Genomic DNA, 26,244 nt, shown 5'->3' on the forward strand with positions numbered 1-26,244 from the left:
TGGGGCATGGATCTTACCCATGGAAGTCTGTAAATTAAACACAATATAATCTTTAGGAAAACACTTCCAAAACGGGATTTCATTTGGAAAATAAAGATGTAAGAGAACTTGACCAACGATTTGGTCATCGAGCTCACTTTCTTGTCTTCTTGAACATGTGTCACAACATACGGTATTGTCTTTTTTAACAAAACGGAATTCCGTTTTGCTAGCAGCCCTCTGATCTTTAGTTCCCTGGCATACCTCGAGAGACATGAGATTGCAAGGTTGTTTATAGAAACCAATACCTATAGGGTTCCTCAAAAGATACCAACCATCATTCTACCATTCCCTGTTTATAGCAAACAATCCCTTGTTTTACAGTCTCCATATATGGAAGGTGATATGAGACCCGTAATCATATATAAACTCGATCACTCTAGACTTGTGAAAGAAGAAACATTTTTCCCTGTGTTGATATGGTATCAGAGCTTGGGTGACAAAAACTGTGCAGACTCTCCCTTCATCTCTTGTGTATTTGTTTTTCTTCCCCTATATATCGTCTTCTCTCTCTTTTTATTTACCTAGCCAGGCGCATTCTGACTCCACTACCACTACTCTTTTTATTTACATGGGTTCGGGCGAGAGACCTCATCCCTATAACCAACCCAAAATCAAATCGGGTAGGCTTTTCCCAACCCAACCCGAGGAAATGCCAACCCAACCCAATCTGAAATCAGGTTGAACCCGTGAGGTTTGGGTTGAGCCCAGCCCCAGTTGCATCCCCTAATGCTCCTGCATTGAGACATCAAAAAACCAACAGTCTCCCCCCGCGATTGGATGACAGGATGACGATGGTATTGACAACAACCCTCTATAAGAAACTGATAACATTGCCAAACGTAGCTTGACACTAAGAATGAGTTGGAAGTGTTCCTGGTAACCTGACCAGTAGCTGTACAGATAAAGTCACGAGTTTTTTGAAGGAACAGATAAATTTCGTTGGTGGACGAATAATTTGTCTATAAGATTATTCTATTCCAGTTATAAAGATGCCTGGAAAGTACTTGTACAGTTTTATCCTATGGATATAAAAAGATGAGACTGCTCTATGGACAAGAAATTGAAGACATGCAAACATGAAGTTTACAAACTGTTCAATGCAAACATACCTCAAAATTATATTAGTGCAACAATGGAAATACCCTTAGGTAGAAGGCTCATGTGATTTTTGAGGAAGAAATCCTTCCCTCTTAGCCATCTCATATAGCGCAATAGCTGTAAGAGCTTTCACATCTGCGGTCATGCGCCAGAGTTTATCATAGCGGACCACATGTACCTTGATCAGCTCGCCATGTTCACGTAAACCCATTTCTTTTCCATGAAGTGCTGCTATAACATCTTGCTCTACATGCCCTCTGTACAAGAATAGACTCAGTTCCTCATCGCACCCACCCTATAACAGTGAAAGCAAGATAACTAACTCGGGAGATATACCTTAGAAAGAAACACAAACACAAACTGCAACGAATATGTATGAAACCGGGACAAAGAAGTTGATATGTAGTGATAAAAAAGACTTGAACCAAAATGCTAAAGTCAGCAGTGCTTTTGGGACATCAGAGTGCACAGAGAATGAATTCTTGATTAATAATTCTAATAAGCTATGAATATAAAGGATATTACAACCGACATACCGGTGAAGGAAAAACTTTGCATCCAGTTGATGGGTCCAGAAAGTGGGTGAGATTAATCATATCTGACAAATTTAAGCATATACCTGTCTCCTCTTCAACCTGTCATGGTCATCTGATCAGTGCCATAATTGAAATAGCTGATAATAAGGCTAAATCTGAGACAGTTTATGTGGCTGTTGGAAAAATAAAACTTGTTATCAAAAACTATTGGTGAGGAGAGTAATGGGAACTACTTCAAAAACAGTCAATACCAATATTGGAAACATCAACACACTTGAGATAGTTGTACTTGTATCTGGGTGCAAAAACGAGTAATGGCTGTTTGCAATAGCTGATATAGTAATGATAGTTCAGGTAAATTTAAAGTCCCTCCTTCATATAGTAACTGTGAACGCTCCATTGTATCTTCTTGTACAGTGTCATCAACAGTTTAGTCACCTTCAGTTTGTTTTGGTTGACAAGGCAATGATAAATAGATAAAAAAAATATAACAGTGCCAAAATGGAGGGATGGAAGGAAACGAGCCTAGAAGGAGCTTCATGAATCACATTTTTCCTTGAATCATCCTCTAGTGGTCCACCTATGGCATCAAGAAAGACATCTGTCCAAACAGAGGGCTCTTGCCAGTTGACATTAAATTTGACGAGAGCATCAGCAAATTTCTCTCAACATTGGTAATAGTCGACATAACCTCAAAGTAGAGCATAAATCCATGACCCTCAAGTTCCAAAAACAGGACCACCTTTTTAAGATAATTTTTCCAACCAACAAGACTGAGTTGACCAATCCTCATATGAGGATACACCCTATCATGTAGTTACAATTTTTCAATGCCGTATTCTTATTGTGCTTAAGCACAACCCAAGGTATTTTCTTTGTTCTCAATAGTGCCTCTACATTTCCAGTAAGGATTATTCTCGAAGTTCTGTTGAGGTACAAGAACAAGATTTTTCTTCATTTGGGTTGCAAGAAAGCAAGCAACAAAGCTCTGGAGCTTTCCATAGGTTCAAGATGTCAAAATTGACCATCTATCAGCCAGGCAGCGACCAGTCATCTTCAGAGGAACTACTCAGACCCACAAAAACAACTTTCAAGTGTGTGAGAAGTTGATACTGGTTGTGTATTCTCATAGTAAGAGTCCCTCTACTCAGAACTGAGACTGATGGAACAACACTCCCATGATCCCAAAGTCCAAACAACTGGAGTCATCAATAATCTCCACCCTTATTAGGGACTGGTTGATAGCTCCAACTGTCAATGGATTGTGTAATTTCCACTCCACGAATTTCTTCTCTTCCCTCTTCTTCACCTCATCCATCTTCATTCTTCCTCTCAATTTCTGTTTTGAACTTGTATATGTATCAAAGCAAATATAGAACCAAGGGAACCAGAAATCTTGCACTTTTACACATATCAGAGCATATAAAAGCCAATTTTAGTCCAACACCCGATTTCGCGCATCTCAGAACCCGGCATCCTGCTAACTTTAGTTTACTGGATGGAGAAGATTGATGGTTTGTGCTGACTCACAACTGCCTTGACATGGGCTTTTATCTCAGGGATTCCCATCCCCACACTTTCCAACATATAGTCTTCACTGAGAAACAGTCAACTAATTTCACTTATTCGCTCTGTTGGAGCCTCTGGATCTACTCTTCAAGCCCCAAATGCAGGCAGCATTCCCATATAGTTGACTGACGATTCAAGCTGGAACATTTGCTTATCTAGCTTGTTGGCTCTCTCTCCCTTTAGACCCACCCACCAGGCTTTCCTGATTTCTGTCGCACAATTCCACTACCATAAAGAAGTCCCAAGACTCTTTTTTCAAACCTTCACACGAAATCCACACAAAGTTACCGACTTGCAAAATGTTTTTTTTTTTTTTAGTAACAAATTTTATTCATATACCAATAACAGAGGTACATCTGTGGGGAGGACAAGATGTCCCAATTCCCTAGGGGTGTCAATCGATCCAGACGGTCCGATGGACCATCCAAATCCGAACTTTAGTGAACGGGATATAAGCATACCAAGAGGGTCCATGGGCATATCTCGGATTCCCAATCATACGATCCGAAAATTTTCTGATCAGATCCGGGCATGCTTCAAAAGTCCTTAGGGACAGTCACGATCCGAAATCATCTGACAAAAATACCCTCAAAAGTTAAAATCATTATAACATCAATGTTAATAGGTGGGGGTATTCTCGTCAAAATAGCCCAAATCTTTCTAATAGTTATCGGTTTCCAACTTTCCATCATTATTGAACTTACGAAATCTCCTCTTTCCTTTTCGAAATAAATCTCCTCTTCCTTCCTGTGTAAGTAACCCTTCCTCATTATCCGAACAAACATCTCATCTCATCTTCCTTTCGGTAACCCTAACCCAGCCATTCCAATGACATCATCACATTAACTCGCTACCCATTGCCCTCACCCTCGCCACTGCTGCAACCTTGCCTTCCCACTTTCCCCGAGCAGTAAGCACAAAAAACTCTTGTTATATTTTTGGTTTCTATTATATTCTTAGTATTTTGGAATCTGGAAATGTTTTTAGTCACATTTTTAAAGTCTATCACCTATTTTTTTCTAGTGGTTATGATGGAATGATCCAGTTCTTGGACTTTTAGAGGGTCTAAGGTACTGTAAAAAAATCTCTGCGGCTGATAATCTAAGCAAGGATTTCAGCCTGAGTAATGGGGAAAACTTGATTATCAATTATTTGGATGTTATCAACTCAATGGGTTTTTAGGGCAGTGATAAATTCACACCCTATATTTCAAAATGGACTGTACATCCCACACCGTAGGATGATCCAAACCGTCCATTAGATGGGCCACAATGTAAATAGGTTGTGCCCGAAAAATCATTTCCATAGGATGATCCTAGCCGTCTGATCTATAGAGAAACTAAATATAATCAAACCTCTATAGATCGGACGGTAAGGATCATCCTATGGAAATAATTTTTGGGGCACAACTCATATACATTGTGGCCCATCAAATGGACGGTTTGGATCATCCTATGGTGTGGGCTTTACAGTGAATTTTGAAATATAGGGGGTGAATATTGTAATAGAACGGGGTGAATTTATCATTGCTCGGTTTTTTTTATCATAGAGTTTTCCTTTTGGAGTTTTTATATGGTATAAGGCCTTACAACTATACCGTGGAGGTATCACCATTGATATTTGATCCAACAGCAACTCACTTTTTGAGAAGCCACTGTTGGATCAAATATCAAGGGTGGGACCTCCACCATATAAAGGCCTATATTAATTGTGTACTAAGCTTAGTAGGACATACTAGGACACTCCGATGGACGGTCCGATTTAAAATGGATCATGACCGTGATGTGGAAAGTAGGATCCGAAGAACAATCCGAATCCGACCCGACCGATAAGGAATTTGAATGGATCGTGACTGTGACATAGGTGGATCCGACCCGAAGTGGATCCATTGACACCCCTACAATTCCCCAAGGCTACTAACAGTAGCCTAGTCAGCAGAATAGCACTAAACTAACACCATGAAGACAGAATAAGCGGCCAAAACAGAACTGATTTCTTGATAAGGCCGGCAACCTAGAAATGGCTGATAGAACAGCAATTTTTACTTAGGAGCCAAAGATCAGATTTGAATCTGCCAACAGAACTATTTGCAAAAATGGATCAATTAGCAACTCCGCCATCTTCTAAGAATCATAGAACAAGCTCTACATCCGCCTTCTCCACACCTTCCTTAGCCAACTGATCAGCTATTTCATTAGTTGATCTCCTCATATGCTGAATTTGGGGACCAATTTTGCGCACAACATCTCTAATCTCTGCAGTAATGTCTTAAATGGGTCTGCTGACTTTATTTGATGCCCAAGCCAAAGCGTTTGTGGAGTCGCCTTCGATGATAGGATCAAGCAGAGAAACTGACAATTTCATCGTCTTTGAGGTTCCTCCTCAGCTTAATGTCCCATGACACAATCCCTTCTACCCTTCCCCTATCCAAGTAGTCGCGGATTCTAGACTCACTATTAGTCACTAACCAGTAGAGTTCAGAAATGCATGGCATAAACAGACTCACCTAACCATAAATCTACACAAAACCTTATCGCATCCCCCTCCCCACTCTAAACCTAACAAGAGACTCAAACTGGACTCGAGGGAGACATAGACTTCCATGCACCCGAACCTACCCATATTTGGGGAGATGATTTTTTCGCCCCCCTGTAGGATAATACACCCCCCTTTTAACGTGAATTGTGGGCAGACTTTAACGCTTTTTGACTTCAAATCACGTTAAAAGGGGGGCGAATTATCCTATTGGGGGGGGATCATCTCCCCATATTTATCACAAATTAATTTATGCCATAAAGCTTCATTTTCTTTGCCAAATCTCCAAAACCACTTTCCCTTCCTCATTCTCATTTTCCCAATTCCTAATTCACCGTGCTTCTTCAATTTACACACATTTACCTATTTCATTAGATGATTTATTCTTTTGTTGCCCTCGGCTCCTTCCCAAAGAATGTCTCTTTGCAATTTCTCTATTCGCTTAGCCACCTTTAACGATACTTTATAGAGAGCCATAAAGTTAACTGGCATATTTGCAAAATGTGATTCTCCAAAAACACTGTATCATCACCCTCAACTGCTTGCATCACTTCAGCATCTGCTTCCCTGTCATGCACGCGAAAGGATTAACAGTCCCACCAAATTTAGGAACTACCACCATATCACCAACAGCTATAGAAAACATGCCGAAGTAGGATCCCACAAATCTTATCATCCTATCATCATGAAAGGGTTAATGGCCCACGACCCACAGGGGAGAACTGGTTCCTCGCATGGTGCAAGAACCTCATACGGAGAACTAGTTACATGCACTCGCATGGTCCCACAAATAGGGATCAATATGTGAAAGATCAAACATAATAAGTGAGTTTACATAATCATGTCCAAATCAGCATCCACATAAAATGGCTGATTTGGACATGATTAGGTCATACAGAACAAGTTATATGGTGCTTGATAAAACAGTCTGATATTATTCGTTATAATGTGAAACAAATACACAGTAATCAGCCAATCCCTCAATGGAATTCATTACTACTGTAGTCAAGAATAGAGTGGACTTTCTACGTTAAGTAAATGAACTTATTATGCCATCAGGTATTGTTAAACATAAGGTCATCCAAAATTAGCCATGCATTTTGTGGATGAATAGAAGAAGATTAAGACGACAAGAATCATTGACTTTACCAAAAGTAAATGACTTCATATACAAAATCAGGTGGTATTATACTCCATCTTGTAATTCATCAATGATCTTCCTACCTAAAGTAAATGAATTTCTTATTACATAAAACCGTGTATGAGTAGAAGAATGTGAAGACAAGAATTATGCTTCTCAGGTTTCTGTAGATTCTTGAAATCAGCCATTGTTAATGGAAAAAGGGAAACAAAAAGAAGCAATGTCCATAATTTGCACAGTAGAAATAAGTGTGGAAATGAAAACGTAAGAATGGAACCATCATTTATAAAGGGTGAGTTGAGGGCTCTGAGATTGCTTAACGCGATCAATTGTTTGCGGTATGAGTTAATGTTGCCGCAAATGAATTTCTTATTACATAAAATCGTGTATGAGTAGAAGAATGTGAAGACAAGAATTATGCTTCTCAGGTTTCTGTAGATTCTTGAAATCAGCCATTGTTAATGGAAAAAGGAAAAAGGAAAAAGGAAAAAAAAAACAATGTCCATGATTTGCACAGTAGAAATAAGTGCGGAAATGAAAACGTAACAATGGAACCGTCATTTATAAACAAGGTGTAAAACAATTGTCTAGAAGTAAATTTGTTGAGAGAAAGCTTTACCTCACGAACTGCTGTGCCAATAACATCGCCTTTGTCATCATCCAACATTCCAGCCGGCAACTCTAAAATGAACCTTCCAACAGGAACTCTAGCCTTACATATACAGAATGGTTTATACAAGTTCAATCAAAGTGACTTCTTCCAAGTAAGTATCTACCGAGGAGATAATTATGTTCGTCAAAATATATGGCATCATAAGATTCATCTCAAGGCACAAAGACACTACCTGCTCTGTAAGAACAACAAAAGTCTCACCCCCTGACTCCAAAAGGATCAGCACAGCAACAGCTGGTCCTCGTGCAAATACAATACCTGGGACCTAAACATATCTCAAATCATATACGAACTGGTGATGGCTGTATCAACAAAGTAAAGTTGGCAAGGATGCCAGTACAGAAGCAATATAGCATAATAGATATTTGAAAGGGAAAACTACCAGAAATCCCCTAGAACAAAACGTATCTACGAGAATCCCCCTAAAATTTTCTTAATTACCAATTGCATGGTTTTGTATCTTAAATAGCTTTTAATTTTTTCATTTACCTGTTTTACCCTTCATTATGTTACCATAATGAGGAAATCCCTAAAATCTCTCCTCTCATCAATAACCTCCCTCCCTCCCTCCCTCATAGAAAAGCCCATTAGATAATGGTTTGGATCATTAGCGACTGCTCCCACCGTACTTCTTCGAAAAATGCAAGCAACCATCATAGAGAAACCCTATTCCTTTGGAAACTGAAATAAAATTTCTTATTCGACACAAAACAAATGAAGGTAGTGAAGACTAGGGAAGCTTGGATTTGAAGGATTTAAGACTTCAACGGCAAAGGCCAACCTATCTACTGATATAATTCATTCTTGAGATTATTTCTACCATCAGAATACATAAGATTCACAAACGATTAAGAGAGAGAGAGAGAGAGAGAGAGAGAGGTGAGCGAGATTTTCAAACGATTTAATATTGCCTTTTTTTATTAAGGGAGAGATTTTAAGGATTTCCAGGTTATTTATAACTAAGTGTAATATAATGAAAGGTATAATGGCCAAAAGAAAAAATTAAGATCCATTTAAGATGCAAGATTATACTAATGGTAATTAAGAAAATTTTTGGGGGGATTCTTGTAGATATATTTTGATTTAGGGGGTTTCTAGCAGTTTTCTCTATTTGAAATGCAAGGAAACATTGTACAAAAAAAATATTTTTTTTTGGGTTATGATCATAGTTAGCAAAACTTCGTTTTAAACTGTTTTTTTTTTTTTTTTGAGGAAAATGTTTTAAACACGTTTAAATTTTAAATGTATTAAACACGTTTTTTTTTTCACTATATTGTTAATGACAATTTTAAATGCATTTTTTGTGTTTCCATTTTTTCACTACTTTTTTTTTAACCAATACCGTTTTTTTTTTTTTTTGAATGGTTAACCAATACCGTATTAAACTCGAATTTTTCCTGTCCCGTCTTTTTTGCCGAATCACGTACTACGGTAATGATAACCACATAAACTTCATAAGGTTATAGAAATGAAAGCACACAGCACATGTTGCTCCTTGGACTCACATCAGTACAGCTAAAAAATTAATATATTATTAGTTCATTTTCCAATAGAGAACCATTTCAATTGAGAAAAATGTCCATTGGAAGAAATGGACTCATGACTAAATTTATGGTGATCAGGCCCATGAATCTTGTCAGCCATCAAAAATCGGATTCATTACCCTTGGTCCCACCGAACCCACCCTCATTGACTAATCCCAGTGCCTTGATAAAGGTTTGAGGAAAGAAAGAAATATATTGTAACATTTAAAGTTACTTTATATTAAATATATAGCAGCTAAGAGCACTGGATAACTTGATTGTTACAATATATGCATAACAATTACAATAACTTTGTTTGTTCATAAAATGAATTTGAAAATTGGAAGCTATACCATGACAGTTCCAACTTCCAAGAAATACCTTCTGCCCTGTTTCTTTATCAAGAACATCTGCTTTGAACTTTAGAAAACCAACGCGCCTTCCAAACATATCCACTCCCTGTTTACCAAATAAAAGTATTTAATAATTGTGGAAGTTAAAAAGAAGGTAAAATTGCATGAAACAGGAATATATGATGAAAATACACTAACTTCGCTCATTTTTTGTAATTATCGACTTACTCTTTATCAAGATCACAATATAATTAGGGAATTGATTTTCACACTCCACTTTTTTGATAGGCAGCGAAAGCTTCTTAACTTTTAGTGTTTAAAGGGCTGCCATAAAAAATAAAAAAACATCCTACTTTCTCTGCCTATTAAAAATGTGGAGTGCTAAAATCATTTCCCTATAATTATTAGCCCATAGTCGGCATGAATCACAATGGACTAGTTACTAATTAGATAAGATTTGAAAGCAAACAATGGATGTTCGACCCTCATAAACTTATAAAAGAAAGTGTGGGTGCATGCAATCATTGTTGACAAGCTCCTAAATTTGTAGGATGTCAAATAATATAATCAGCTGTGTGTAGAAGAACACGGAAGGTAATCTCGCAAAGAAATGGACTTGCATCATTAAGTTGTTAAAATTTTCTGAAAAAAAAAACAAACTTTTCTAATAAAAAAAGTCAAACAAGATACATACAAGAAAGGAAGTCACTAAGTGATAGTCAATTAAGATTAACAGAAATGTCATTTTCAACTTTGAAATACAACACCAAAAGTGTCAGAACAAATATAATACTCAGTGTTTCAAATCGCAGATTCCGGTTAGCACGTAGCCGAAGAAAATCCTAGTCGACTCGGCACAACGACGTCAAGTACTCGGTTGACGCGGCTGAGTACTTGGTTGACACAGTCATAACTCGGGAATAGGGGTGTAAACGAGCCGAGCCGATCCGAGCTTGGCCAGGCTCGGCTCGGCTCGTTAAGCTCAAAGGCTAGGCTCGGGCTCGAACCAGGCTCGGCTCGGCTCGGTCAGGCTCGGCTAGGCTCGCAAGCCGCTTGCGAGCCTATCGAGCTTGGGTTATATTCTGGAATATATGTATCAAATGGACGGTTTGGATTATCACAGTGGATTATCACAGTTTGGATTATCAAGGGTGCGAGATTCGCACATGCCAAGGTGGCTAGCAAAGGTTGCTAGCAAAAGCGAAATAATAAAAAAAAAGTAATCATTACGAAAAAGTAAAATAGCTTAATGTATAGTTTTAAATGAAAAATTACCAAAAAAGGGTAGGAAATTATGACAATTACCAAAAAAATACAACCAAATGGTAGGAAGTTATGACAATTACTGAAAAAAGTCATGATTATGCTCCAGCTGCTACTGTATTATATTTATATATGCCTGTTTTTCTTAACGAGCCGAGCCGAGCCTGGCCTAATTCGGGCTCGGCTCGTTAAGCTTAACGAGCCTAGCAAGCCGGCTCGGCTCGGCTCGTTAAGGATTCGAGCCGAGCTCGAGCGAGCTTCCGAGCCCGAGCCAAAATTGACACCCTTACTCAGGAAAGTCAAAGGAGTTTTTAATGACTTTGTAGGACAAAACGCAGAACGCGGCCAAGGTAAAAGGGAGTCGACTCGGAGGAGTCCACGATGACGCTGGGAGTTTTGAAAATATGATAATACTTATAGCAATATACCATAGCAGTCTTTTGTCAAATGGTCAGCAACATTTTTTTTAGACACTGCCAGAAAAAATTTTGCTGTACCATAGAAATCTTTGAAGTTCTCAAGGAACAGCTCGAAAGGGCCTCGGAAGTGATATAATGATACCCTTGCAATCCATTGTGAATATCACCACCCATGGATGCAATCATCTATCTTCCCCAAAAGCCCTTCTATACTATTCTGACCATAATGTCGCAATTTCAATTAAAGGCTAATAAGGAAAAACAGTAAAGGAATAGAAGTGTAGGACAAGACTCGCAAAATTGGAAATTGGAGGTTCCAGTTAAAAAGAAGAAAGGAAGTAAGAAAAGGCAAGGGAGAAGCATGTGAAGAGATTTCAATCTTCTCTCATATTAAGTCAGCCATCAATCCTGTTTCCTCCCCTTAAGATGTGGAATATTGAATCTGGCATCATGATGATCTTGAGGGGTTTCAGGAAAATAATACCTCAACTGTTGAACCATTAAAAAAAAAAACCTCAACTGTCAACAACGAACCTTAGAAATTCAAATGATGGTGATGAAAAGATAACTTTTCACATACATACAGACATACATATATAAGGAGAAGAAGAAGAAGAAATTCATGGCTCTCACCATTGAGGTGCTTTGATGCTTGGTTACGCAAACCTAGATAAAGACTAAACACGCACTTTGGAGATAAACACTTAATGGAGTTTTTATATGGTGGCAATTCATCGCTGCACGTGCAGCCAAAAGTACAGTGGGGGCACATGATTGGGTGATCTAAACCATTCATTTGTTCGTCCCCAATGTAGATTTGGTGCCCCGAAAATTTTCTCCATAGGGTGATCCTAACCCTCTAATTTGAGGAGGTTTCTATATCGTGCTTTCCATTTTATGCCAAATTTATTGGAGGGTTAGGATCATCTTATGGAGAAACTTTATGTGGCTCGACCTATCTACATTGGAGACCAACAAATGAATGGTTTATATCATCAAATTTTGTGGGCACCACTGTACTTTTTGGCTGCACAAGTAGCTACAAAACGGCCACCATATAAAACTCCACTTAATGATATCATTTGTAGCTACAAAATGAAATAATCATTATGTCAGCTGGAGCACAGAAAATTTAAAAAAAAAAATACAGAAGACACAATATGAATTATGAAACGCAAAAAGTCCGCTGACAAACACCTCATCCAACTATTTGCATGTAAGGCAACAACATGCAACAAGAAGTAAGCAATGTCCTTTGGAAAATGCTGTCATCCTACTTTATTAAAAAAAAAGTATTTGTATCGAATAATTTGCTGCAAAATATACCTGAATAAGTACTTGTTTCAAAGATAAACGTCCATTTGCCAAAATTCCTCTTTCACTCTGCATATTCTTCAACCACTGCCTGAACAAATAAGAATCAATAGCAGTCCTGCGCAACAATATAAAACGTCAAATAAGGTAAGTAGGTAATTTTTTCAAGCATACTGATCACAAATTTTTTATTTTTTATTTTTAAAAAGAAGTCATTATTAACAAGTGACAGAAATGGCATATAAGTTACATATGAACTTAGAAGCTAGATTCTTCAGCCTAGGGCTCAACCCCACTAAATTCAAGAATCTATCCTTTAGGGAGTAAAGCTTGGCTGGTTCATGTGACACCTACCTGCTTCAAAAAGTCACTCTCCTACCTCGACAGATTCATGATTCTGTATAGAAGGATATGTCCTTCCCAACATGTTTATGTACCCATGTCACCTACATTTTTTAGTTGATCAGTTCCTGCAGTGTCATGAATTGGTACAAATAGAGATATGAATATTACAGATTTGTCAATTATCTTTTTATAATTTCAACAATCGACGCTATGAGATGTGATTTCCTACTAGCATTCGTAGCAGGTGAGATCTTTGGTTTTTTTTTTTTTTTTTCATAAGATCTGTCATTTTCTTCCAGATCTTCTAATTGAAAGCAATGTGAAGTTTTTGCACTCAAGCACTTCAAACGGTGCTGATCAACTAATTGAAACAAACTTGGATTCATGAAAAATCAAACCTAGGGTTAAAATATCAGTTTCTTACGGCATTAAAATCTCTAGAGAAGGGAAAAAAAAGGGGGGGGAGCATGTGAGTGACCTGAAATCGGAGTCAGAAAGGCCTTGCTCTGCTACAACCTCTACTGATTCTCCTCCCACTGATAAGTGGATAGTTTTCACCCTCTCAGTTTTTTCCGGAGAGTTTTGCTCTGCCATTCTCGTGTAGCTTTTTCTACTATGAGGCTTCGAGAACAAGATCTTGGCGGGAGATGAAAGGGAAAAAAACCTCCCAGCAGGAAGAAAGTGGTGGGAGATGGAGGGAGAAATTAGTTGAAAGGATGGGCTCCCCAACGTGATCATCATCGTCTTCTGCTCTCCTCTACTTTGGCTTGGGTGTCCATGGATCCGCTTTAGATCCGATCCATTTTTCGGATAGAATCCAACCATTTCAAATGGGACCATCCATCGGATCATCCTAGTAGGTCTTGCTTACATTGTATTTATTAGGGATTTGCTAGGGACTACATTGTATTTATAACGGATTTGCTAGGGACTTTCGCAGAAAGACATTTCGCGGCTGGCATGAGAACTACGAAGCTCACTTTTCAGAAGATTTTGTCTTATTCGTTTATTTCATCTGAGGTGGCTGCACGGAATGCCTTGTGCGGAAGTACCTGTCAAATCCTTGATTAAAATTCTAAGACGGAGTAGCATGTTCAGGCCTAGGGGTGTCAACAGATCCACTTCAGATCGGATCCATCTATATCTTAGTCACGATCATTTCAAATCCATTATCGATCGGATCGGATTTGGAGTGTTCTTCGCATCCTACTTCTTGTGTCACGGTTACTATCTATTTCAAATTAGATTGTCCATTGGAGTGTCCTTGTAGGTCCCACTTACAAAACAATAAAAAAATCTCAACTTTCTTCATTTGAAATGAACTCCAAAACTGTATCAATTCAGAAAAAAGAATTAGTCACTATATCTAATAACAACCCATGTTTTTAATGAAGAGTAGGATTTGATTGTTGAAAAGAACTCCAATGTTGGAGGGTGTTTGATGATAAAACTTTTCAATAACCAATCTTTGTTGAGGGTGAGTGACAAGTTTACAGGAAGAAAAATCGATCGAGGAAAGGAAAGGAAAAAAGATGTCTGGAAAAGGGAAGGTGGAAAGTCGTAAGCTAAGCAATATTTACTTCATTTTTATGAAAATACACCTCCTTTAAGACTTAATATAAGAAATATTTTGAGGGTATTCTAGTAAAAGGACTTCGGATCGTGACTATCCATCGGTTTTTTGCCATGTCTTGATCACGATCCGAAATTTTTTGGATCTTACAGAGAGGATCCAAAATATGTCCATGGATCCTTCTAACGTGCCTAGATCCTGTCTATTAAGGTTCGGATTTGGACTATCCATCGGACCATCTGGGTCCATTGACACCCCTATTCAAGACTTACGATTAATGGTTCAGAGAAAGAAGATAAAACGGGGTGAGAGTTGAGAAAGGTAAGTGACAATATACTAAAATTATAAATTGTTAAAAAAAATAAAAATACATGTAGCTCTTTTTAGCAGAATACTCCTGAAATAAAACTCTCACCTATAATTTTTATAGTACTTTTTTACCCATATCAAAGCAAACAACCCGAAATCTGCGTTGCATGGGACTCTTGAAAGAAACCCTCATGGCTTGATTTTGATAACAACACCCATTTTTCAACTAATTTGCTTAAAAATAAATCCTAATGAGTGCGTTTGGGATCGAGTTTTACACTTTTCTTCTTCTATGACGAGCACCGCATTCAATGCCGTTGGGCTCACCACGAGGTAACGGTGTTTAGCTCTCCAAGCTCTGGTTTTGTGAGAAGGGGCAGTAAGCTGAGATATTCCTTAAGCTGGAAGGAGCGTTGGCATTCCCGGCCCACCTAAATTCATTTGTGTTCCGCAGCACCACGAAGAATGGGAGACACCTTTCTGCTGGCCTTGACATAAATCGGCTAAGCGCGGCTATCCGACCAGGGAGTCTCTATATCTCCTTGACATCCCGTGGTGGTTTCGTGTCGAGGATGGTCTGCATCTTCTCCTGGCTAACCTCAATACCGTGCTGACTAATAATATGTGAGAGACCTTGTTGATATCTTTCTTCTAAGTTTACGCATGCCCGATCATACAACCCATCTCAAATAAACATCACAACCACATTAATGCAAAATATAAACGACCAATAAATTCATTATATTCTTAATCACGCAGAAGAAAGGGAATGGAGATTTACATCCACAAGCTTTAGAAACAACATAAATGGGACTATTTGCTACAGCTTGGATAGGACCTTTGTTGAAGGATGAAGGCTCAAGTCACTCAAGTTTCTTAGGGGGGGAATAGTAGGTGAAGAAATGGAAAATGCTCACTGCATTTAGGCCCAAGTAGAAGGGACACTACCCCAACTCGGATGGCTACACTAGCCATGGGTGGCTACACCTACACTAGCCAAAAAAGTTCACTATCTGTTAATAAGAAAGGCACAAAGGGGAATAGTAGGTGAAGAAATGGAAAATGCTCACTGCATTTAGGCCCAAGTAGAAGGGACACTACGCCAACGTACTCGAATGGCTACACTAGCCATGGGTGGCTACACCTACACTAGCCAAAAAAGTTCACTATCTGTTAATAAGAAAGGCACAAAAACATAACCTTCTCTTCCCACAATAGCATATAAGAAGTTCCAAATGATGCCCGCTCAAAATTCATGTGGGTGCCCATATCATTTCAGGCCCTTGATGAGAATGGCCAAAGAGGCCCTTGCGTGAAGGGCATTGCTTAGGTCATAGGAACATAAACCTCCTTATCCACTTGACTACACATGGGTTCCAATAGCATTTTAGCATCCCGACGACATGACCAAAAGGAAGAGCCCTTCACCCAGTGATGGACACACTCACAAATGGGGTGCCCCTATCATTTAGTACAGATGCAAAAATAGCACCAAGTTAGCGGTCTTCCCCATTTCACGATCAGTTGCATATACCAAAAGAGAGGGTGTCAGTATCATTTATTCCCTAAGGCAGAGACTGTCCCGCTAGATGCCCATCTCTTGGCCGCTTTGATTGCTTGATGGCCAGTTGGCCCACACCTTATAGAGACTCCTACTCCTTAGGACTCATAAGTGGACCACCTCCACACGATCCGGCCCGATGGATGATGCCCAAACACACAAAAAGTGGCCCCACACGCGCCAATCCTTACACCCCATCCTATCCACATAATAAATCAATGAATTTTGTTGGAGGTTACGTCAAACACAAACTTCGTCGGGTTTAGCTACATTTGATACTTGCTCAGGACTATGAAGGCCTCGTTCAAGTCAGTAACTTGTTAACTGCCCTTCTTGCTCTTAATGAGCATGTCGTCCATGTATACCTCCATCTTTGATAGGTTGCCTTGACATTCTTTGGAACGAAATGAAGGACTCAATAACAAGACAAGCCATGTTCGGTGGAAGAGAAGGTCTTCGGAATGTCCAACTCGTACATCCTTATCCGGTAATAACTTACAACAAAAAGAAGGTGTCCATGTGTGTGAGGAGCTCGTGTCCTGTAATGGCTCCGAGCAATTGGTCGATCCGAGACAGGGGCCAGCATTCTTTTAGGCACACTTGTTCAAGCCGGTGAAGTCTATACATATCCTCCACTTTTCTTTCAGCTTCTTAGCCATCACAACATTGGCAGGCCATTTCAGGTAGTCAATCTCTCATATGAACTTGGCTCAGAGGAGCTTGTTATTCCATTCCATACTTTATGAGTTTAAAAATAAGAGCTCACTTGTTTCATTCTCTTCATTTTTATTCTAAAGAGCAGTGTCTTATCATCTATAAATCGGATTTTTACTTATGTGAGGTTTTACAGATGGGAAAAGGAGGAGGTTGTGTGCCTAGCAAGAAACGGATGCCATTAGTTGCTTCAGATGATCATCCAAATGTTACAAGGGAAGCGACGATTCGTATAGAGGAGAAGAGCCCTATCAGTGGGACTGGTTCGATTGAAGACATGACTTCGGTACTGTGAAACAATCAATTACTCATAAAGCTTAAGCTATACTTGTGTTATTTTTTTTTTTGAAAAGGCAGCTATACTTGTGTTATTAATCATGGGGTTTGCTAAAGTGCATTGGAAACTTAATTTTGCAATCATTTTACACCTTGTTTCAGACTTTTACACATATTTTGATAAATAAAAAAGTCAGTTTCCAATGCGTTTAAAAACCCTTTAATCATTCATACTTCAACACTCTTTCTCTACCTGTGGTCCTTCTTTTTTGGGTTGGCGGTACACGTGGATTTTTAATATCAAGGAGTTGTTGGGTTTTGAACCCAGGGACCTGTTGTGAAGCTATAGCTCTATACCATGTGAAACAACCAATTAATCGAAAAGCTTAAGATATTAGAGTTGGTGTTATTTAATCATTTATACTTCAACAGGTACCTCTTACAAAGTTGAAGATCTTCATCGTGTTCTATTCCATCGTCGTGGGGCAACCACGCGCCCTCATATTCCCCCTCGGAGAAGGTGATAATTTGGTCATTTCTTGACCCTTGGCTTTGGCTGTGCATGGAGCCAACCTATCTGGCATATGCATTTCATCCTGCTGCTGTCGTGCCTCCAGCAGTAGGGCCGCCTGCTGTTGTCTGGATGACTATCTGAAAGTGCTCAACGAGCCGGGGCGGAGCTTGGAGTACCAATATGGGTGTTCTTCTTCAGGTTGGATGGAAAAGATTGGCACTTCACAACGTTCGACATGTCGTGGAACAAAATCATCGATTCAAAGGATCACAGATGCTCGACCGAGGTTGGGGTTGGTGGTACCGTAATATTGGTCCATATCAGGTAGCTCGAAGTTCTGAAGAATCGGTTCACCAAGAATATCCTCGACGAATGGCGGCTCCTCGTCGAGTTCTGTCCCTCCCATCATTTCGTCGATCATCTCCTGGATTTCTCGGCGAAGGGGCTGTTCGGGACAACTCCGACATAAATATGTCGCCTTTCGTTACCTATACCATCTAATCCTATTAGGCCATTTGGATACAAGGATTTTATAACTGAGGATTGTAGAATCCTGGATTTTATAAGCTAAAACCTGGACTGTACATTTCAGTAAAATCCAGAATTTCACAATCCTAGATTATAAAATCCGTATATCCAAATGGTACAAAATGGGGACATTGCCACCAACCCTGACACAACCCCTTCAATTTTAATTTCCAGGGACTATGGGAAAATATGATTTTCCTCCAACCTCCGCTCCCTAGATCCAAACACAGTGTGGGCCATCAAACAAACACCTCGTACTCGTGTGATATAAAATGAACGGTAGATTTCACATCGCGCTCTAGTCGCCTCTAATTTCGACCCGCCGATTTGGCTCCCTTTCTCTGCCCTCACCCTCCTCCTCAAAAATCACATATATTTTTTTTACCAATCTTATTTCCCTTTTCTCTATTTGTTATATAGATCGACAAGACAGAACGATCTCTCATTCACATTTACCCTAACTCACGGCAGAGGGGATGCCACAGAAAATCAGAAAAAAACTGTCTCAAATCACACGATCCATTCGCCAGGTATTTTTTTCGCCTCTCTCTCTCTCTCTCTGAGATCTTTAACTTTTTATTATCTTTCTATGGCGATCTGTATTTGAAATCTGTAGATCTACGTTTTTCTTGGCTTGATCTGTTCTGATTTCTATAATTTCATCTCAATTTCTTAATCTGGCTTCATTTTCTGATTATTTTTTCTTCTTCTATTGCATCGATTTGGCTGCCATTTATAGCAATCCGACTCTATCTAATCAAAACTAGGTCTGAAATGTTGAGCCCGGATCCTTTTCTTATAATTTCCAATTCCTCTGTTTCGATCTGCTTCAAATTCAACGACATTTTCTTTTCCAAATCTGAAATTTTGGCACTTCCCATAATTTGACTTATGCGATCTTCTTTTACCGAGAGAATGATTGTCTCGGAGATTGCGCTTGCTCGATTTGTTTCTCTTCTGATTATTGATTTCCACAGAGGAAATCAATGTCCTTATTCATTCTTTCTTATGTATTTGTGTTCTATGCAGTTTTTTTGTTTTTTTGTTTTTTTTTGAATGGCTGTGTGTTATACGCAGTCAATGCTGCTCTCTGGTTTGAAATTATTTGTTTTTTCAGGGGGTTTGTGCGTGAATAATCCTTATGCGGGGCTTCTAGGTCAGAAAAAAAGTACAATGGAAAAAGAGTCAGAAGAAACTGGAGAAATCGCCCTGAAGGAGTCTGAGAGGGGGAGATTTGCTCTTGAAAGGGACGGTGTAACAGAAAGTGGAGAGGAGGGTTTATTCAGTGCAGCAGGTAGTGGGGCAGAGTTGGACAATAGCCAAATCTTGTTGGGCGTAAGTTCTGCGGCTTCAATCTCGTATATTGCAGATGGGGGTGGGCCACATGCTGAAGAGGAACAGTTTGAGCAGGTCTCTCTGAAGGACCAAGAGGGGAATCTGCTGGAACCTCTAGGTAATGAATTACGATCTTCGAATTCCGATAATGTGAGCCAGTTGTCTGGGATTGAAGAGGCATCTGATAATTCTATTGGGAAAGCTGTGGCCGAATTGGATGCTGTCCTGGCTGCCGATATGCAAGACAATCCTAGTGCAAGCCCTGGGTCAGAGAGATTATCTGACCGGGGTCTAAATCTGTCCTTTTCTTCAGCTAGTTTTGATTCTTCCTCGGGTTTTTATGGAGAGGGCGGGGTCTCTTCTCCAATTGGTTCATCTCCAAAACCAAGGCCTAAACCCGCTATGCCTAACGTGTCTCCAGAGCTGCTGCATTTAGTTGATTCTGCTATTATGGGGAATCCTGGGAGCTTAGATAAGCTGAGGGGTGTTGTATTTGGTGCGGAGAATCTCGGCCGGGAAGAGGATAAAGAGAGCGTTTCTAGGTCAGTGGTGGATGCCCTTTTGGTCACGATGGGTGGTGTTGATAGTTTTGATGAGGATGGAGAGAGTAATCCTCCCAGTGTAATGATGAATTCCAGGGCTGCTGTTGTGGCTGGCGAACTGATCCCTTGGCTTCCTTGGAAAGGAGATTCTGAGATTCACATGTCGCCTAGGACATTGATGGTTAGAGGCTTGCTTGCGATATTGAGGGCTTGCACACGAAACAGATCAATTTGCTCAGCAGCTGGGCTACTAGGGGTTCTTTTATGGTCAGCAGAGAAGATCTTTGTGCAAGAAATTGATTCATCTGAGCAGATGCTTTGGGATGGTAGCCCTTTATGCCAATGTATTCAGTTTCTAGCAACACATTCTCTCAGTGTAATTGATTTGCATAGGTGGCTTCAGGTGGTCTCAAGAACACTTCGTACGGTTTGGGCAATGCGGCTGATGCTTTCATTAGAGAAGGCCATGGGAGGAAAAGAAACAAAGGGTCCAGCGTGCACGTTTGAGTTTGATGGTGAAAGCTCCGGTTTACTTGGTCCTGGTGAGAGCCGTTGGCCATTCACTATTGGTTATGCCTTTGCAACATGGATTTATATAGAATCATTCGCCGATACTCTTAATACTGCCACGGCTGCCGCTGCCATAGCTGCTGCTGCCGCGGCGAGGTCTGGGAAATCCTCAGCTATGTCAGCTGCTGCTGCCGCAAGTGCACTTGCTGGTGAAGGTACGGCCCACATGCCCCGGCTGTTTAGTTTTTTGTCTGCTGATAATCAGGGTGTGGAGGCCTATTTTCACGGACAGTTTTTAGTGGTAGAAACTGGTAGTGGCAAGGGAAAGAAAGCTTCATTGCATTTCACACATGCATTCAAACCAAGGTGCTGGTATTTTATTGGTCTGGAACATACTTGTAAACAAGGTCTACTTGGGAAAGCAAAAAATGAAGTGAGATTGTATGTTGATGGCACCCTGTATGAAACCCGTCCATTTGAGTTCCCTCGGATCTCTAAGCCTCTTGCTTTTTGCTGCATTGGGACAAATCCTCCTCCTACAATGGCCGGTTTGCAACGACGTCGCCGCCAGTGTCCGCTATTTGCTGAGATGGGGCCCATTTATATATTTAAGGAACCGATTGGTCCAGAGAGGATGACACGATTGGCTTCTAGGGGAGGAGACATCTTGCCTTCTTTTGGAAATGGTGCAGGACTACCATGGATGGCTACCAATGACCACATTCGGAGTTTGGCAGATGAAAGTTCGCAGTTGGATGCTGAAATTGGAGGGTGCCTGCACCTTCTCTATCATCCAAATTTGCTAAGTGGGCGTTTCTGTCCTGATGCTTCCCCTACTGGTGCAGCAGGTTGACTTGAGCTTCCTGAGTCATTTTTTTACTTATTATTCGGCAACAAACTCCTTTTAATAGTGACTTATAATTCTTCGCTTACAAAAAAATACATTTCCATAAATTCTATCAATTTCCATTCCATGCTCCTGTTGCTTGCCAATGTCGTGTAGTTTCTTAAAACGTATAATGTTAGTTGAAAAGTTATTATGAGGATAGCAATACTCTTTTTTTGAAAGGTAACAATTTTATTATAAGCTGCTAATGCATTACATCAAACGGAGACAAGACGTTCTACCAATGCAAACAACATCTCTATAGCTGCAACTACTGGGGTTTATACAATACCCCTTGATTTTTTTTGAATGGTTACATTACCCCTTGATATACCTCACGTACACTAAACGAGCTCAATGTAACTCAGAATAGGTACATTACATCAGCCAAGCAACACCAATCCGAACTCTCTATAGTGAGAGGAAGTAGGTTTCTGTTTCATCAGATACTTGTCTCTCTCAATCCTGGTCTCGCTGATAGGTTGATCAGTATCATCTACCCCACCCTGGAGTAATCGAGACCGGCTGGTTCAAACTGCACTCAAGGTTGGTCTATCTGCCACACTATCGGTGGACCTTTTGATGTGCTTAAAGATGACCGACTACCCTTTCACTTGGTCTTAGTTCTCGTAAAAAAGCTGAGTGAATCTCTATGGTTGGACGTGAGAACCTCTCTGCCCTCTTCTTCATCTTCTTTAATTTTTTCTATTTTTTCATATCCACCACCGCCGATGACCATTGTTGCTACTCAAAAGAGGAGGAAGAGGAAGAGGAAGAGGAAGAGGAAGATGACGAAGAAGAAGAGGAGGAGGAGGAAGAAGAAGAAGAGAAAGGGGAAGAAAAAGAGAAAGAGGACGCAGAGGAAGAAGAAGAAAAAGAAGAGGAAGAAGAGGAAGAGAGGAAGAAGAAAGAAAAAGAAGAATCGGCGCCGGAAAAATGCAAGGCGCCGGAAAAATGGAAAAGAAGAGGAAGAGGAAGAAAAGAGGAAGAAGAAGGAAAAAGAAGAATCGACACCGGAAAAATGGAAGGCTTTGGAAAAAAATGGAAAAGAAGAGGAAGAAGAAAAAAAGTTTAGGTCGTGTTTGAAAAAAAGTTGAGGTCTTGTCGGAAAAATGTCGGGTCATGTAAAAATGATATAATTTGCAGTCGACTTGGAGGTTGACTTGATGAAAGATGGGGTCGTGTTGGAAAAATGTAGGGCCGTGTCAGTGAAATGTAGGGTCGTGTTGAAAAAATGTAGGGCTGTGTCGTGTAAATGCCAGGGTCTAGTCGGGAAAAGTAGGGTTGAGTCGCGAAAAGTGGGGTTGTGTTGGGAAAGGTGGGTCAACACGACCTGACATTTTCCCGACACGACACGATTACGACTCGACATTTTACGACACAACCCCACATTTCACCGACATGACCTAACCTGCCATTTTCCCTACAAGACCCAACATTTTTCCTACACGACCCGACATTTTCCCTACACTCTTTCTCTACATTACCTCAACTTTCACCGAGTTGACCCCAAGTCGAACCCAATATTTTCCCTACACGACCCAACATCTTTCTAACATGACCCGACATTTTTTTATGACATGGGGTATCCCCACCCCATTTTAGGGCGGGACTAATCCCCATGGATGAAACACGACCCAACATTTCACCGACACTATCACAACTTTCACCGACTTGACGCCAAGTCAAACCCAAATTTCACCATTTGTACACCTGATCGAAAACATTGTAAGAAAAGAATGGTGTGACTTATCGTTCATTTCTCGGGAAGGCGACAATCGGACAGGAGCAAATGCAGAGGCCATAGAGGAATCAATGTCACGTCAGGAAGGCAACGGCCAGAGAAAACACAACGATAAATCGTCGAAAATATGACTACTGATCTTCTCGTGCCCATACACCACCACTAAAGGCCTCCATTCTCTGTGTTTACCGTCAAACTCTCGATTCCCCCTACATGAGCCCGCTTTGAGCGACGACTTTACCTATTACTATATTATATTCTAAGATTATGGCTAGGACCATGGCCACTTTACTTTTACTGGGGGGTTGAGGAATGAGGAAGAAAAATGTAAACAAAGGGCATTTTCGTCTTTTTTCTCGTATGGTGTTCGTGATGTGAAATTAAATTATGCCGCTATTTGGCTGTAATTTTAGAAATAAAATGCAATCTCTGGGTCTTTTTCCCAAAATCTTAAGCAAAATTCTAATTTATTTTATCCTAAGTGATGATTGAAAGGTAAGCTTTTTCCTAAGGAAATGTGCAAACCACTTTGCTTGACTTGTATGGGGTATCAACAATGAGTGGTTTTGTATTTGTATTTGGATGTTTAATTGTCTTTTAGGGTTTTGGTTGTCCATCAACGAATATATGACTGTTTAGTGAGTTGTAAACTGATCACATTTATGTAGTCTCTGTATTGACATTTACTTGCAATGCGGAATTCATTTATATTTAGGAATGCTGGATGGACATTTATCAAAAAGGATAAGAACAATTAAAGAATGCCTGCATACATGCTTTTCAAGATTCAAGAAGTTGCTTCTATGCTTGCCATTGTTGCATGATGGGTTCCCATTGTAAGGAGTTTTGGATGCTTCTTATGGATCCATTGATGCTGCAGCTAGTACAATGATGTTGTTTGGGAGATGGATTCACTGTGGTCATAGTGAAAATAGGGATATGACTTCCCTGTTGTTATGATGGAAACACAGTTCTAGTTATTCAAGGATTAAGGACTTGATAATATGAAAGCACCTGAGCATGTTTCCTGGTGCTGTGCATTTTGATAGCTGGAATTTGTAGATTCAGTACCGAGCCTAGTGAAAAAGTAGTCCGACAAATAGAGATCGTGTACATGTAGTGATCCCATTGGCCATTTTTTTGGATATTTAATCACTCTCTGGTTATGATAAAAATTTCCTTTTGTTGATTCATTTGCTCATACTGTTCAGTTTCCTCTCCTTTTTTCCCTTCGTTGATATAGTTGTGAATCACTTTGGCATCTTTCATGATTTGCCATTTTTTTTGCCTTCACTTGTCTCTATATGTTATCTTTACCATCTTTGATGACATGACTGCCTCAAGATAAAACTTGCAGCTGTTCATGTTTTTGGCTTAATAAAAGTGACCAACTTGTGTTGTAAACGTTTGTTGATTTAGCTGAGCACTTGGTATTTGTTCTCCTTTATTTATCCTCTTGCTACCAATTTTCATGGATTGCATGTGTTTCAGTTATTTGAATTTGATCTTTTACGATGTTTCAGGTACTCACCGAAGGCCTGCCGAGGTTCTTGGGCAGGTTCATGTTGCTACTCGAATTCGGCCAGCAGAGTCTTTGTGGGCCTTAGCTTATGGTGGTCCGATGTCTTTACTTCCTCTGGCTGTATGTAAAGTGCAAAAAGATAGCCTGGAACCACATCATGGGAATTTTCCTTTGTCTCTGGCCACAGCTTCACTTGCTGCCCCGATATTCAGAATTATTTCCATGGCTATTCAACACCCTGGAAATAATGAGGAGTTGTGTCGCACAAGGGGCCCTGAGGTTTTGTCAATAATTCTACACTATCTGTTGCAAACATTGTCTACATTTGATGTTGCAAAGCAAAATGGAATTAGAGATGAGGAACTTGTTGCCGCAATTGTATCTCTCTGTCAATCTCAGAAAAACAATCATGCCCTAAAAGTGCAGCTTTTTCGTACCTTGCTGTTGGATTTGAAGATGTGGAGTTTATGCAACTATGGACTACAGAAGAAACTTCTCTCTTCACTTGCAGACATGGTTTTCACAGAGTCATCAGCTATGCGAGATGCTAATGCTCTCCAGATGCTTCTAGATGGCTGCAGGAGATGCTATTGGATTGTTCGTGAAACAGACTCGGTTGATACATTTTCACTGCGTGAGGCACCACGTCCTGTTGGGGAAGTGAATGCTTTGGTCGATGAGCTTTTAGTGGTTACTGAACTTCTAGTGGGAGCATCATCTCCTTCATTGGCTGGTGACGATGTCCGTTGTTTGTTAGGTTTTATGGTTGACTGTCCGCAGCCTAATCAGGTACCGGATATGACTAATTTCCTTCCAAGTTTTTCTCCTAGATGATACTAATATATAATTGTTGCAGTGTCTTAGATAACTTGACTCTGGTACCATGGTATCGTTTTCTTTTCATCTGTTCTTGCTTTTCTTTGCACCTAATCCTGGTCATTTACTTTCCTGTTCATGGATACTTCTCATAAAAAACATGTGTTTGACTGTTACACGAATTTTACGAAATGAATAGAGGGAGCAGTGGAAATTAATGATATTCGAGGAATGAGCTAGGTGTGGATCCTTTGTAAGACTGTTGTGTAAATTTTATCATTGAGGCTAAGGAGGTTCTAGGTGTGGTAATTTGGCCTTTTCAATTGGCTTTTGTGGAAGGGTGCCAAATTTTGAATGGGGTTCTTTATTTCAGATGGATGTGATTAGGGAAAGGGAAGGAAAGGCGGGCGTTATTTTCAACATTGATGTGGAGAAAGCTTATGACTACGTCGATTAGGGGTTCATGAAGTATTTGTTTGGGGCGAAATGGAGGGATTGCCTTGCAATTTCTGTCTTTTTTGACTTATTTTAAACAGAAGCCAAATAATATTGTGAGCTAGTTTGGGGATTTCTCCGGGGGTGGGGGTGTTGGGGGTTTGTATG

The 26,244-nt window shown here is 40.0% G+C and overlaps 2 protein-coding genes across 2 annotated transcripts in view; one reads left to right on the forward strand and one right to left on the reverse strand.

Moving 5' to 3' along the window:
* Positions 1–996: 996 nt before the first annotated feature.
* On the reverse strand, positions 997–13,636 carry NUDX14 (nudix hydrolase homolog 14). Its single transcript, XM_077379005.1, has 7 exons — positions 13,290–13,636; positions 12,479–12,584; positions 9,499–9,576; positions 7,767–7,859; positions 7,541–7,633; positions 1,677–1,775; positions 997–1,435 (listed from the first exon to the last, which is right to left on the reverse strand). Exons 1-7 carry the CDS (start codon positions 13,634–13,636, stop codon positions 1,187–1,189), a joined length of 1,065 nt encoding a protein of 354 aa, XP_077235120.1. The 3' UTR covers positions 997–1,186.
* Positions 13,637–18,615: 4,979 nt separating this feature from the next.
* The window catches only part of LOC143877147 (WD-40 repeat family protein / beige-like protein), an 81,217-nt gene continuing 73,588 nt past the window's right edge, over positions 18,616–26,244 (forward strand). Inside the window, exons 1-3 of the mRNA XM_077379018.1 lie at positions 18,616–18,816; positions 19,404–21,521; positions 24,827–25,614. Coding sequence (XP_077235133.1) covers positions 19,460–21,521; positions 24,827–25,614 — 2,850 coding nt within the window. The 5' untranslated portion in view covers positions 18,616–18,816; positions 19,404–19,459. The remainder of the gene's footprint in view (positions 18,817–19,403; positions 21,522–24,826; positions 25,615–26,244) is intronic.

The sequence above is a fragment of the Tasmannia lanceolata genome, unplaced genomic scaffold (assembly GCF_043159265.1).
Source record: "Tasmannia lanceolata isolate RefF3 unplaced genomic scaffold, GAP_Taslan_0.1 ptg000002l, whole genome shotgun sequence".
NCBI classification, from domain to species: Eukaryota; Viridiplantae; Streptophyta; class Magnoliopsida; order Canellales; family Winteraceae; genus Tasmannia; species Tasmannia lanceolata.

Excerpts from the sequence above, each read along its gene's own strand:
- NUDX14 (XM_077379005.1), bottom strand. The coding sequence starts at position 13,636 with ATGGTTGGATTCTATCCGAAAAATGGATCGGATCTAAAGCGGATCCAT. Across the intron at positions 7,634-7,766 it reads TTGTTGTTCTTACAGAGCAG|GCTAGAGTTCCTGTTGGAAG; the intron begins GTAGTGTCTTTG and ends TGTATATGTAAG. Across the intron at positions 1,436-1,676 it reads GCAAAGTTTTTCCTTCACCG|GGTGGGTGCGATGAGGAACT; the intron begins GTATGTCGGTTG and ends TCACTGTTATAG.